This window comes from Globicephala melas, chromosome 11 (genome assembly GCF_963455315.2).
Source record: "Globicephala melas chromosome 11, mGloMel1.2, whole genome shotgun sequence".
NCBI lineage: Eukaryota > Metazoa > Chordata > Mammalia > Artiodactyla > Delphinidae > Globicephala > Globicephala melas.
The window spans coordinates 27,447,428-27,460,518 of record NC_083324.2 but is presented as its reverse complement, the minus strand read 5'-3'; the positions used below and the strand labels follow the sequence as shown (position 1 = coordinate 27,460,518).

Below are 13,091 nucleotides of genomic sequence, written 5' to 3'. Positions count from 1 at the left end.
GGGAATATTGTGGGCTAAGACTCGCAGTTTGTACAGCAGGTTTACACAGTCCGTGCCAACTTCTCATGTTTCTGAGTGGTTCACTACTAAGTTTTTACCCTTTTAACTCTGAGGATGGGTGTGGTGTAATAAAAAAATAGGTATTCTTCAGCTATTTGGGGTTCTTCCAATGGGCTGGATATTGTCCTTCTTGTATCTTGTTACTTTCCCATGGGTCTGCACTCAGTGCTGGGTGATATTTAAAGCTGGGAGAATCTGAAAGAATTGAGAGATGGTGAACTCAGACAAAGTGTGTTTCTCTTCTCTCACTGTTTGCATGTTTTTCTGTTTCCTGTACAGAAAATGTTTTCAGACAGCTCATTTCTACGTGGAAGATAGCAGTTCACCTCGGGTGGTCCCCAATGAAAGTATTCCTATCATTCCTATTCCGGGTAAGTAAGACACGACTCCTATTTCCAGCGGGCTAATTGTTTTTCTCTTTTGTTCTCAGTGTTATGTGACAGCCATGACAAAATATTATTTTTATAACCTTTCCAAGCTTGCCCAGTCTACGAGAGCCTTAACTAAGGGTAATTTAATGAAATCTATACTCCTTTACATATCTGCCATGTAATGAAATTATCTTTCAGGGGAACAAATAACTATGGGTTCATATAGTGTGGATTCACAAGAGGGAAGGGAAGAAACAGTAGAAAAAAGGGGAAAACGTACTTAATGTATTTGCAGTCGACTTGGACTAAATTTCGTCCTGATAGGTAATTTGTGCTTGCTTTTTTTAAAAAGAATCACAATTTGAAATACTGGGTGTTTTTTTTGGCTTTTTTTTTAAGATTTCTACTAAGATTCCTTACTCCGAAAACACTGATTATCTTAGTGTCGGAAGTTTGGGTTCTTGGGCTGTTTGTGTGGAGATCTAGGGAGATGTTCTTGATCTGGTGTCTGTTTCATTTGTCCTTGGTACAAACAGGAAACACGCAGTTACTGTTAGGGATATAGGGATTGGTGGAGGACACTAGTAATTCCTAACAAATGCCGTAGACGTTAGAAGTTCAGCAGCGGGTTTGCTGTGATAGGTGGCACGAGGGATTTGGAGATGTCTCCCACTATTTTTATTTTGCGTCCCCTTCCATTTTGCCAGGATTGAACTCTCTTCCTCTGGCTTGCATTCTGTACCTGTAAATACTTCTCTTCAGATATCTTATACATTCATCCTCTTGATATTATTCTTTTGTAAGCAGAGGCACTACTTTTATTAAGTGCCACCTCCCACATACCCGCACAGCCCACTTGTCTGCCTCATTCTCCAGAATGGTTTTCTTCATCATCTAATATACCATGTATTTTACTTGTTTGTTTATGGTCTCCCCCCCAGTACAATGAGAGCTTCCTAAAGGCAGGTGGATGTCTCCTTAGTGCTAGACTAATACTGGCATGTAGTAGGCATTCTCAGACTCTCTGAATGAATGAAAGAATGAATGAATGATAAATACCAGCAAATCTTCCTTAGCGTTCTTAAAAGATCATAGCTGTGAAGCTCAGAGGTGCAGCCCTTCTCTGAGTGCCCAGAAGGAATGCTGCTGTTGTTTCCTCATCTTCTCTCGGTGTAGTTATGGTTGGGGACTTACTTGGCCCATTATGTCTCTATGTATTGCTGGAATGGGCCATGTTCTCTCCCTTCTGGTCAGCTTCTCTCACTAAAGCCTGCCACACAGAAAAGAGAGCGATAGCAGAAAAGTGTCTGGGTAAGTACCCTACTGGATCATTTTGTGGCCACTGAATGATTCCCATACAGATGGGATAGGTTTTGTGTTACGTTCATTCTTCTCTACTGACCCTTGACCTTTATTGTTGGTGGAGGAGATTGCACTCTTGCCTTTGAGAGGTGGCAGACAGGAATCAGCCCGCCATCCTCAGGGAATAAGTTTTGTTGAATCTGCCAGATTTGCACAGCAGCTGTGCATAATCATTTTCCTCTTGCATCACCTAGAGTATCTGTTGCCCTCTGGAAAATGCCTGGGAGACTCTCTCCTCTGAATTGATTCAGTTGACAAACACAGCTGTTGGGTAGCTGGGCAATTGAAATCCATTTTCAAAGGTTAAATGCTGAGATACTTCTCGGGCTGTCTTTCAGTTTTTAGTTTCTTTTCCCCCTGGATGGGGAATCAGAACTCCAAGGATTTTGCCCTGCCTCCGCCATGAAACCTTTGGTCAATGCCTTGACCTCTCTGAGCCTTAGTTTCCAGAATCTGCAAAATGAGCAGGATATCTGCCCTACTTGTAAACAACGCGGTGTTAAAGATCAAATAAGGGGCTTCCCTGGTGGCGCAGTGGTTAAGAATCCGTCTGCCAATGCAGGGGGCACGGGTTCGAGCCCTGGTCTGAGAAGATCGCACAGGCGGCGGAGCAACTAAGCCCGTGCACCACAACTACTGAGCCTGTGCTCTAGAGCCTGCGAGCCATAGCTACTGAGCCCGCGTGCCACAACTGCTGAAGCCCACGCGCCTAGAGCCCATGCTCCGCAACAAGAGAAACACCGCAGTGAGAAGCCTGCATGCAGCAATGAAGACCCAGAGCAGCCAAAAATAAATTAATTAATTAAATTTTAAAAAAAGATCAAATAAGATGGTATGTGTCAAAACACTTTGGAAAGCTTAAAGGAAGCCAGAAGTGTCAGCTGTGGAAGCTTTCCTTCCCAAATCAAGATATCGCTCAACCTGGCAGCCATGGAGAGCAAGCATTTGCACGGTCCCCAGGTTAAGACTGTCCCAAACACTGATCCACATCTACCGGGTGCAGCTGACCTCGCCATGCTCTTGGGCTTGGACTTGAGGACTTCAGTTCTCCAGAATCCTCAGAAAATGCCATCAATCGTGCCTGCCTTGCCACACCCCTGAGTAGCTGTCTTGGACCAGAAATGCTTTTGAATGTTCTCTGCTTCATTTCCCAGCAGGCTGTTTAATCACCAAGTGATTAAATACTCACAGCCCAAAGACATTTCTTTCAACGTGAGTTTCTCCTGATTCTTACTCACTGGTGGTAGAAGTACGTGGAAGGAAAAATGTCTTCAGATTCACCATTGACTGAGAAATCCATTGTATCCAGTTGGGTCTCCCTTGGCATTAAGTAGGTGCATCCTTGACGAGCTGTAACACGTTTGTGAAAATGAATTACTTTAAATGCTGTAATGCAGTGTGGCGTGAAAGGACTTACCTGCCGAAACCAAAAGTGAGACTGCTCTTTCACTGTTTTCTCAGGTTTTTATAGCCAGCAACAGCCTTCACCAGGGGCATGCCTCGACAGAAAACTTATTTCACCCTTAACTGGGAAGAAGTTACCCTACATGACCTTCCTTTAAAAATCTTTCAACTTGATCACCATCTCTTATTTTTCTTAAACAAAAGTACATAGCCCTATTTAATAGTTAAATTTGTAACGTAGTTTGTAATTTTACTTTAACAATCCATGATTGTATTTATTCTTAAGGTTTCTTCCAGTTATTACAGTGCAACTATGTCTTGCATAGGAAAAATCAATATAAGGAAAACACGATTTTTTTTGAAATCACACGTTTTTTTCACTCTATTAAAGGTCTCAGCACAATTTTTCTTTCTTGGAGACCTCCTTGGGATCATTTAAAATGATTTACCTTAAGAATTATCGAATTGTTTTCGTGTCTTAAAAATAGTAGGATATTTATAGAGCTTACATGGAATACTTATTCTGCCCACTGGATCTCACTTATATTTTATCTTTGTTCAAAACCTAGTAAGAAAGACTACTGAGCCCTAGATGTATCAGCTTATCACTTGAACCCCTCATTTGCTACGACTGATTTTTTAAAAAAGATATTTCCAGACAACGACCAGTAAACTGAACCATTATATAGATTTTAAATGTGGGCAACAGGGTGAGACTGAAAATTCAGGTACTGAACTGTTGCAAAATAGAGTTCCTAGGTCATCATTGTAAAATGTGTAATATACTCTGATCCTAGAACTTATTTTACACTTAACCTTTTTCAGAAAACATCATCATCGTCATCTAATACTTACTGAGCATTTATTGATTTAAACTACGTGCTTCATTTTTCACTACAACCTTAGGGAAACAGGTGCGATCAGTATCCCCATTTCACAGATGAAGAAACTGAGGCTCAGAGACGTCATTTAATTTCCCTGAGGTTACGTGGACAAGTGGTGGAGCTAGCATTGGAATCTTTGTGTGACTTCAAAGTCCAGATGCTTAGAAATGTCTCTGCCACCTCTTGGCGTGCTGCTCTGACAGTCCTGATATCTCAAGACCTCAGGCTCCTCATTTGGATTTTGCTTCATTAAATCAAGACATTTTCAAATACGTGTGACTGTTGTCTTAAATTGTTTCTGAGTTGTTGTTCTTTATCATTTTCTTCTTCTTTCACTAGCACTGACCACTTGTTTTTCCATTAAATTCTCTTTCATCCTCCATGAGAGAGTTTCATCATTGTTCTGTTGAAGTTTCCTCCATAGCAAAAATAAAATCTCTCCTCTTACCTTTGTTTCCTAGTCATTTAGTCTCTTCTTTCCTAAGAAAAAGACTCCTCCCCCACCCCACCACCAATATCTCCATTCCCTATGCAAAAGTAGGTCTGTGTGATTTAAATGCCTTGAGGAGCAACTCACAAACATGTTGAATGTTGAATAAATTTAGACACTAAATCACCAACTTTTGAATGATTCTGCTGAGGTTTAAATTCACAAATAAACAGCCCTGGTCTTGAAATCCCAAAGCATAAGGGAAGTCAATGAGTTACACTGACTTTTAAAAAGTATTATAAAATAAACGGAACGTTAAGGAAAGCTTTGCTAACCTTTGCTAACCTTTCGATACTCATCTCTTGGAGACGGCAGTCTATAGGAATTTCTGAGGAATTTTGAGTTGTCAGTTTTACTAACTCTAACAGAAATTTAGGAATTTCGAATCTTCAGGGTGTTCTGGTTTAACTGGCAAAGACAGTGGTGTGAGAATTAAGACATTTTTTTTTCCTGGTCTCACCTACATCTCTGTAAAATGTGGAAATTGTAAAGCCAGTGTGGTGGCTAAGGTTAGTCATCCCGCCACATGAGAAGGAACTCCACACGCAAAAGTATTATTATCCAACAGGAAAGAGGTGCTTTTGAGGTTAAGTTCCAATCACTAGAGAGGTGACATCAATTCTTTTATTAGGAAGTGTTTAAATTGTGGTACCTGCTCCATGTATGATGCATGAGAAAAGCGGGGGATTTTCTTCCAGTTAAGTTAAATGGTGACTTCTTCAGGAGAATGAAAGGAGAGACTTCAGGCTTTCACTCATATACTAGTGAAAATATTTTTCACTAATGGGTTTTCAAAGTCAAATGTTCCATGCTTACTGGTCTCCCATGGTTACTATGGGAGGATAAAGAGTAATTGAACGTAATAACCTAGCTATCAGCCCCCTTCTAGCGTTCTGTCTTCTAAGATATTGAAGTAGTCACAAATTTCTGTCCTTTAAGATCCATATTATTCTTAGCATCTACAAGTATTTTACGAGATCTAGTGTTTCCCACTTTGGGATATTCTTTTGAAACAATAAGCTTGAATAAGATTTTTGCTGTAGTTATGAATGAAGCCTTACATACAATGTCATCTACAAATTATATTCACCGTATTATGCCACTTATTCTTGTAGATTTTTGTTATATATAGCTTTTTAAAGCCAGTACTCAGGTCATGAAATTAGCCCATTCATAGAGCCTGTTGAAAGGGCTTTTCCAAATGTGCATGTTGTCAAACACAAATGTCCTTATAAATGCTTTTTTTCTGGATATTAGAAAATCTAACTTTCTAATAAGAGCATTACAAAACAAAATGTTGCTGCTAACCAGTAGCTTAGAAATCCAGAAATGATTCAGGCCTTTCCCGCAGTTAAAATACATCTTAATAATTTGAAGGTCACTGGCTTCAGCAGGGTGCCAGCACATAAAGGGGTTTTAAACATGCAGTTTAAAACCCTTGGGATTAAACCAACCTTGTTGGCATATTTTATTTATACAGAGATTATCTCCAAAGGAGATTCATTGGTCTTTTGACTATAATGAAGCCCTTTCTTTATTGACTTCATTGTGTCATAAATGAAAAGAGATTTCTTTTTATGGCAGGAAATAAAATGTTCCCATCTCCACAACACTCCTTGCATCCTAAGAGTCTGATTTAGACAAAAATCTATTGGTTGTGTCCTAAGTCAGGAACTAAAAATCTTGATAATCTTCTTTTATTTCCTGTTTGCTTTATCTTCCTAAGGTGACACAAGTATGGCCAAGCACAGAGAGAGGCCTGAACTTGGCCTCTGAGAGGCTGAGGGGGCAGATAAGAAGGGGACCGAGTTCCGAATATTGAGGTCTGCCCACTACAGGGGTGGTTAGCAGTCCCTGGTAACAGCCCGGTTGCGGGGCGTGGGGTTGGAGAGAGGTCTGAGCACGACTGACTGGACCCAAGTACTGTGCTTTATAGGTTCTCCCTGCCCTCAGATAGATTTGGTTGGGATTTGGAATAGGGTTGAAGGAACTGCTAAGGGTTAAATGAACTTTATGGAGACTGGCCTAAGTGACTGAAGGCCCTCCAGAATCTTAATGGTAATTTTATATGTACCCACAGCCCGCCAGAGTGACAAGCAAGCAGCGGTATTTTCCTAAACAGTCCTTAAGCCAGTCAACCCCACAGCTAAGCATCTTGGCAGGAAGGTAAATCCTATGACACTTTATTCACCTGGCATCATCAAGGTGACCAGAATATCAGTGTGAATTTTCCAGGTAACCGAAGTTTACCCTTAAAGCCAAAGCGATTCGTTTCAGCCCTTTTTTGTTGTGGTTGGAGAGCTTCTTTAAAATGTATTCTATGGTGCTCTGCCCTCTCTAACCCTGTATGTTCCATTTAAGATCTAGAGAGGTCATGTAAGGTGGAAGAAGCCCGCTTTGGAGTCAGCCCGGCCCCGCCGCTTCATGGTGACAGTAGACCTCAGCCAAGTTCTTCGGTTGTCTTAGCCACGTTTTCTACATCCATAAAATAGGGGTCATGACAGCCCCTAGATCATAGGATCATGCATGTAAAGCGATTAGCACCTAACAGTCAATCATAGCTTTGTGCATTTACTAAATGCCAAGCACTCCTGTAAGTCCTTATGTTATCTAGTTTACTGTGCATAACGCTCTGTGAGTTAGGTGCTTATGATTTCCGTTTAGAGACGAGGAAGGGGAATCACAGAGAGGTGAAGTCACACCACCAGGCAGACTGGCTCTGGCTTTTGGCACTTACTCCACTGCCTCTGGATGGCTGATACACAGGAAGCAGTCCATCAATGGTGGCAGATAAGAGTAACAGCTACACAATTTGACTGCGTTGCAGGCTAAAGACCCTACCACCAAGCCGTGTACTGGGCTGGGCCCTCTGCAGCGCCTCCCTGTGGTGGATGTTCAGGGATGCTTGGGCGCTGATTTTTTCTTTCAAATTTCAAACCAAAAATTGCTAAGTTTTCCCCTTTTTGTTTATTTAATCTCTTGTTCCTTAAGATTAAGAGAAAGCAACTTTGGCATGGGTGATTTCCCTCTAATGGCTCTGAGGATGTAAATACAACAGAGACATAACCACAGATTTGGGAAGCAACATTTCTTTTTTTTTTTTTTTACTTGAAGCATAGGTGATTTGCAGTGTTGTGTTAGTTTCTGGTGTACAGCAAAGTGATTCAGATATATATATATATATATATGTATATTCTTTCATATATATATATATATTCATTCTTTTTCTCATTCTTTTCCATTATGGTTTATTACAGGATATTGAATATAGTTCCCCGTGCTATACAGTAGGACCTTGTTGTTTATCTGTTTTATATATAGTAGCTTGTATCTGCTAATCCCAAAGTCCTAATTTATCTCTCCCCCACCCCTTTCCCCTTTTGGTAACCATACCTTTGTTTTCTATGTCTGTGAGTCTGTTTCTGTTTTGGAAATAAGTTCATTTGTATCATATTTTAGATTCCACATATAAGTGATATCGTATGGTATTTGTCTTTCTCTTTGTGACTTACTTACTATGGTAATCTCTAGGTCCATCCATGTTGCTGCAAATGGCAAAATTTCATTCTTTTTATGGCTGAGTAGTACTCCATTGTGTGTGGATAAATAGATAGATAGATAGATAGAACATATCTTCTTCATCCATTCTTCTGTCAATGGACATTTAGGCTGTAGAAGCAACTTTTCTTCATGTTCACATACATTTTTCTTTATTTCCTGCAGTTTTGCATTTGAGGTCAACATTGACCAGCTCTTTTTTTCCTCCTTGGAATCTCTCACCTTCTTACTTTCTTCTCAGTAGACGTTCACCCTCTTCTAATGCTCTGCTTTTGATGAGAACAAACCAGAGACTAATTTCAGGCTTCATCAGAAGTAGTACATGAGGATGTTCTGTTGTGGATTGACCAAAATAAAAGACCTCTTAAACGCCAAATTTAATTCCAACCACAAAAGGCTAAAATCTTGGAACAAAGTATAAATGATATTATTTAATAACAACAGCCCAGTTTTCTGGATCCTCAACTGACTATATCAAATATTTTATAATGGCGTGATTTCGTGGGAATAGTACTTATCCCATTTTTGCCTAATTTAAACCTTTGGTGTCTGAAAGCTCTATATGTAAAAATATTGGCACAAAATTCCACAGTAACATTTTACCAGATTAACCGAGATGCTCTAATTCCTTGCTTTTCCTTGAAACTGTGCTCTGAGAATGAAGGCAGTGTGTCCCAGTGCACGGGAGCACAGGCTTTGGGCTTAACACACCAGGATTCAAATCTCAGCTCTGCCACTTAGTAATTGTGTCACTTCAGACAAGTTGCCTCAGTCTCCTTACATGTAACATGAAGACGATGACATCCTCTTTACCTAGTTCTTGTGAAGGTAAGTGTATGAAAAGCATTGAGCACAGTCCCTGGCAATCAGTAAGGTCTCTCTTCACATTTGTATCGGCTCTGTCGTTAGACCATTTCACGATAGCATAATAATCCAACCTCTAACCTGTAGTCAGTGAAAACGCCTCTACTTTGATTCCAGCTCATCTTTTGCTTTTCTTTATGTTTCTCCCCCATCACCCCTGTGTCAGCAACATTTATGTTCACCTGAGGCATCAAATCCATCCCTTTGTTGGCACTCGTCCTCGCTGGGTCATTACACACGGTTCTTGCTCTTCCTTTCTTATGTTCATTATAACAAATGTTGCCCTTGGGCAGACATCATCTCCCTAATATCTGGCTAAGTCCTAGGTGCTCAGTAAATGCCTCTTCCAGTGGTTTCCCGTTCACTGTGACCCAGACAACAGCTGTTCTCTCCCAGTCGGAGCACTCTTTGCCTTGTCTCTGTGGCCAGCTTCCACTGCCATACTCCAAGCTTCAGTTAATCTTTCTGAGCTTGTGTTCCCAACTATAAGATGAGTATGAAAATAGTACCTATCTCTTAGGGCTTTGGGGAGGAATGAGTACATGTTAATACATGTAAAGGGCACAGAAGGTGCTGGTCCGTAGTTAGTGCTACTAATAGTTGCTACGTTTGTTATTGAAACTCAAATGTATAGGTGGAAATAACATTTTACAGATGGATATCTTCTTATAACACAGGATCTCTCTGGATAAAAATTGAACAGATCAGGTCTATGATGCTGTCCTGATTGCTTGGCCTTCTGCTAGTTAATTTTATAATTATCTGGCTCATGTTGAGAGAAATTTAATAGAAAAACGATATAAGAGGAAAACTATTAGGGCTTCTAATTAGCTGTAGCCTTATATTCATCTTAATATTGAGGAAAAAAAGATTTACCGACCCCTCAGTTTCATTTATCTTGATTGAAAGACAAATAATGTGTTATCTGGGCTGCTGATGGTGGTCACTAAAGCGTGTGTGTGTGTGTGTGTGTGTGTGTGTGTGTGTGTGTGTGTGTGTGTGTGTGTGTGTGTGTGTGTGTGTGTGTGTGTGTGTGTGTGTGTGTGTGTGTGTGTGTGTGTGTGTGTGTGTGTGTGTGTGTGTGTGTGTCTGCCTGTCTGGTAGTTTTATGATGTTACTGGTGGTGCCTGGAAACCCAGAGGAGTATGATTAGACGTCTTTGGATAAGGAATCAAATTGGAGGCTAGTGAGTCGGTGATTTCCATGTACGATTATCATACTGAGCTCTGCTGGCTTTTGCTGCATCTAGCCGTGGAGGGAGCAGAGCAGCTGATCTCTGGGCATGTGTGGCGTTAGCTTGGATAGCACAGTTGAGCACTTTGCAGGAAAAAATAATAAATTGTTAACCTGAAAGCTTTTTTTTAGTGACTTGAGCTGGGCTATGCCCTTTAAAACACCGTGGTATGTACCTTGCAGAGTAAAACACCTCTAAAGCTGATGTGTTTTTTCTTATTTTGAACTAGAGTCCTCGTGCTTAATCATGGCACCATAAGTTTATTGGGAATCTCCAGTTCTAAACTATCACTATGGAATAAATATCGCCCTCAGCCTATTATACTATTAACCCCACGTCACTCTACTCTTGGAAACAGCATTGTGTCTTCCATTTCAAAATAAACAGGAGAAAAGTGTTGCCTGCGGTCTGTAGGCTGGAGTGTTTGTGGGGCTAGGTTGTGACCCATCTTATGTATGCTGCCTCTTGTCTAAAGATGAGTTTATTCTTGGGTTAATCTTTTAGAGATGCTCCAATTTTGTCCACATTAGTCCTTCTCTCAACTTAAGGTCTTTTCTTTGCCACTTGATCATTATTGTAGACTTTGCTTACTTCTAAACATTTTAAGGGAAGTGATCAGATAATTTGGGAAATTTTTCTTGAACTGTGCATTCTGCTAAATATTCTGGGGAAACATTTTGGCTCGGCTTACTCTGTTAATGCTGGTTACATCATTATGGGAGCTATAGATTTCTTGGGCGTGCAAAATGATTGCATATTCATGAACATCTTCAATCCTGAAATATTTGTAAATAACTTGGCAATTTTTTTCATAAGGTGGCCTATTAAAATGATTAGGTCTTTAATTGTTCACACAGAAAGACTCTGTACGTACAGAGCACCCCCTATTTGATAAGTAACATTCCTCTGCTAAGCAGTTTGGATTATGAACGTTTATAAGTCACCTTAAACAAAGTATATGAGAGAGGCTTTTTTCCGCTTTAGAATGATGCAAGTTTGAAAATGTCAATAGATGCAAAAAGCCACCCTAGAGCTTTGCTCTCTCGAAAGAAAGTAGAGAAGGAATGACATAGTCAATGTTAACTGTCACCAGATGAAGAGAAATCAGATTGTCAGGCCTGGATCTATAACATTCTTGCCAAAGTAGGACCTCATTTACACATACAGATCTTCATACCCTTTGCTAAGAAAAGCATCTGTGGCAGTTTAGATGTTTGTGCGTTTGCCAAAGATCTTTCACTCTGAATAAAGTAAATGTCATGTCTGTTGTTTATCTCAAATTCAGCAGAGTATTTTTAAAAGGAAATATTTGCGGGGGAGGGGCGAGGGAAGGAGGGAAGGAGGAGGTTGGGGAGCTCCAGTTAGCGGGGTGTGGCTGTTTTCCGGCAGTAGTCAAGTAGCAGAGTGGATCTGGGTAAATCGGCTTAAAACACACTTGGGGCTCAGGAACTGAAAATGCCCTTTTGAAGTGACAGCACTACAAATAAATTGCAATGTGGAGTCTTCCTGAATCTACACCTAGTCTGTCAACACCAAAAAAGAAATCCAGTTAATTCCATCAAACTGGTTATTTGGCATTGTGTAGACACAGCTGTCTTGAATGAAAATTGTGAACACTTAAACATAGATGGCATTGTACCGGAAGCCGGCTGGTACAGTGGCACCTGTCTGTAATTGTGTAAAAAGATTGCTTAGACTTCAGAGATCAGACATAGGACTTAGTTGTTCCAACTTCAAGTTGGACCCCACTGAATAGCAAGGTTTTGAAAAACATAGGGTGTGATAACATTTCTTAACAAATAAGTACCCTTGGTAAGCTCAGAATTTTAGTTAAGAGTATGATGTGGTGAGTTAACTACGTAAGTTGCCTGGAATAGAAAGAATAAAGGTAATAGTTTAAGACCATTTTTAAAACCCTATGTAGCCTAGCATTTAGGCATTCAGAATCATAATGAGACCCTAATGTCAAGTAACTCCAGAGACTTTTCTTGAAGACATCTATTTCAGGTGATACAATTACATCACTCTTTGCAAAAATCAAATATCTGTCTTCAGTAATCCCTTATCAGTGTTATTTGTTTATGGAAGTATTCTTTGTGACTCTGAATATTGTTTTATTCCCACAGATGACATGGAAGCCATTCCTGTCAAACAGTTTGTTAAACACATTGGTGAGCTCTATTCTAATAACCAGCATGGGTTCTCTGAGGATTTTGAGGTATGTTTCAAAACCGGAAATTTCTTTCCTGAAAGCTAACTCTCATTTTACAGGGATTTTTGTAAGCTTGAAGTGAATGTGTTTCAACCATAACAGAAGCAGTCACTGAGGAAAGTGGGGACTTGATTCTCTTTTTTCTTTTCCTTACACTTAGAGTTTTAACAGGCCCTCTTTTCCCAGTAAAAACGAGGTGAAAGGGAGTTGCTTGTGCACTTCTGCGAAAGAACAGACTTAGTGGCAGGAAAGAGGCAACCTCAGATTCTCTCTTCATGTGCATTCTAACTGGGACAGCAGTCATCCTGCGAAGGACAGGGCTTCTCGTTCCGTGTGTCGCTTCTGGGATGTACAAGGTACAGCAGAGACAGCAGATTTGAGGTCTGAGGGATCTGAAGCTGGCTGCACCAGGAGTGACCTTTATTATCCTTGAGCCAGTCATTGCATTTCTGATCCCCGGTTCCCTCATTTTTAAAAATGGCACCGATGTCACCTCCAACCCCAACGATTTTGGGGAAAAAAACGAATGATTAACATCCTGGAAAGTGCTGGGTTAACTGTTAAGCCCATGCAAAGGTCGATGGTTGTTTTCGTGATTATTAATCCTTGGAGAGGAGACGTGGGTGAACGCAGCCTTCTGATTTTAAGAACC

The 13,091-nt window shown here is 40.4% G+C and overlaps 1 protein-coding gene across 5 annotated transcripts in view; it reads left to right on the top strand.

Moving 5' to 3' along the window:
* PTPRG (protein tyrosine phosphatase receptor type G) overlaps positions 1-13,091 on the top strand; it is a 733,896-nt gene that overhangs the window by 674,877 nt on the left and 45,928 nt on the right. For all 5 annotated transcript variants that reach the window (XM_030867610.2, XM_030867608.2, XM_060307591.1 and 2 more), the window contains 2 exons: positions 340-431; positions 12,354-12,445. In XM_030867610.2, the coding sequence (XP_030723470.1) occupies positions 340-431; positions 12,354-12,445 (184 nt within the window). The remainder of the gene's footprint in view (positions 1-339; positions 432-12,353; positions 12,446-13,091) is intronic.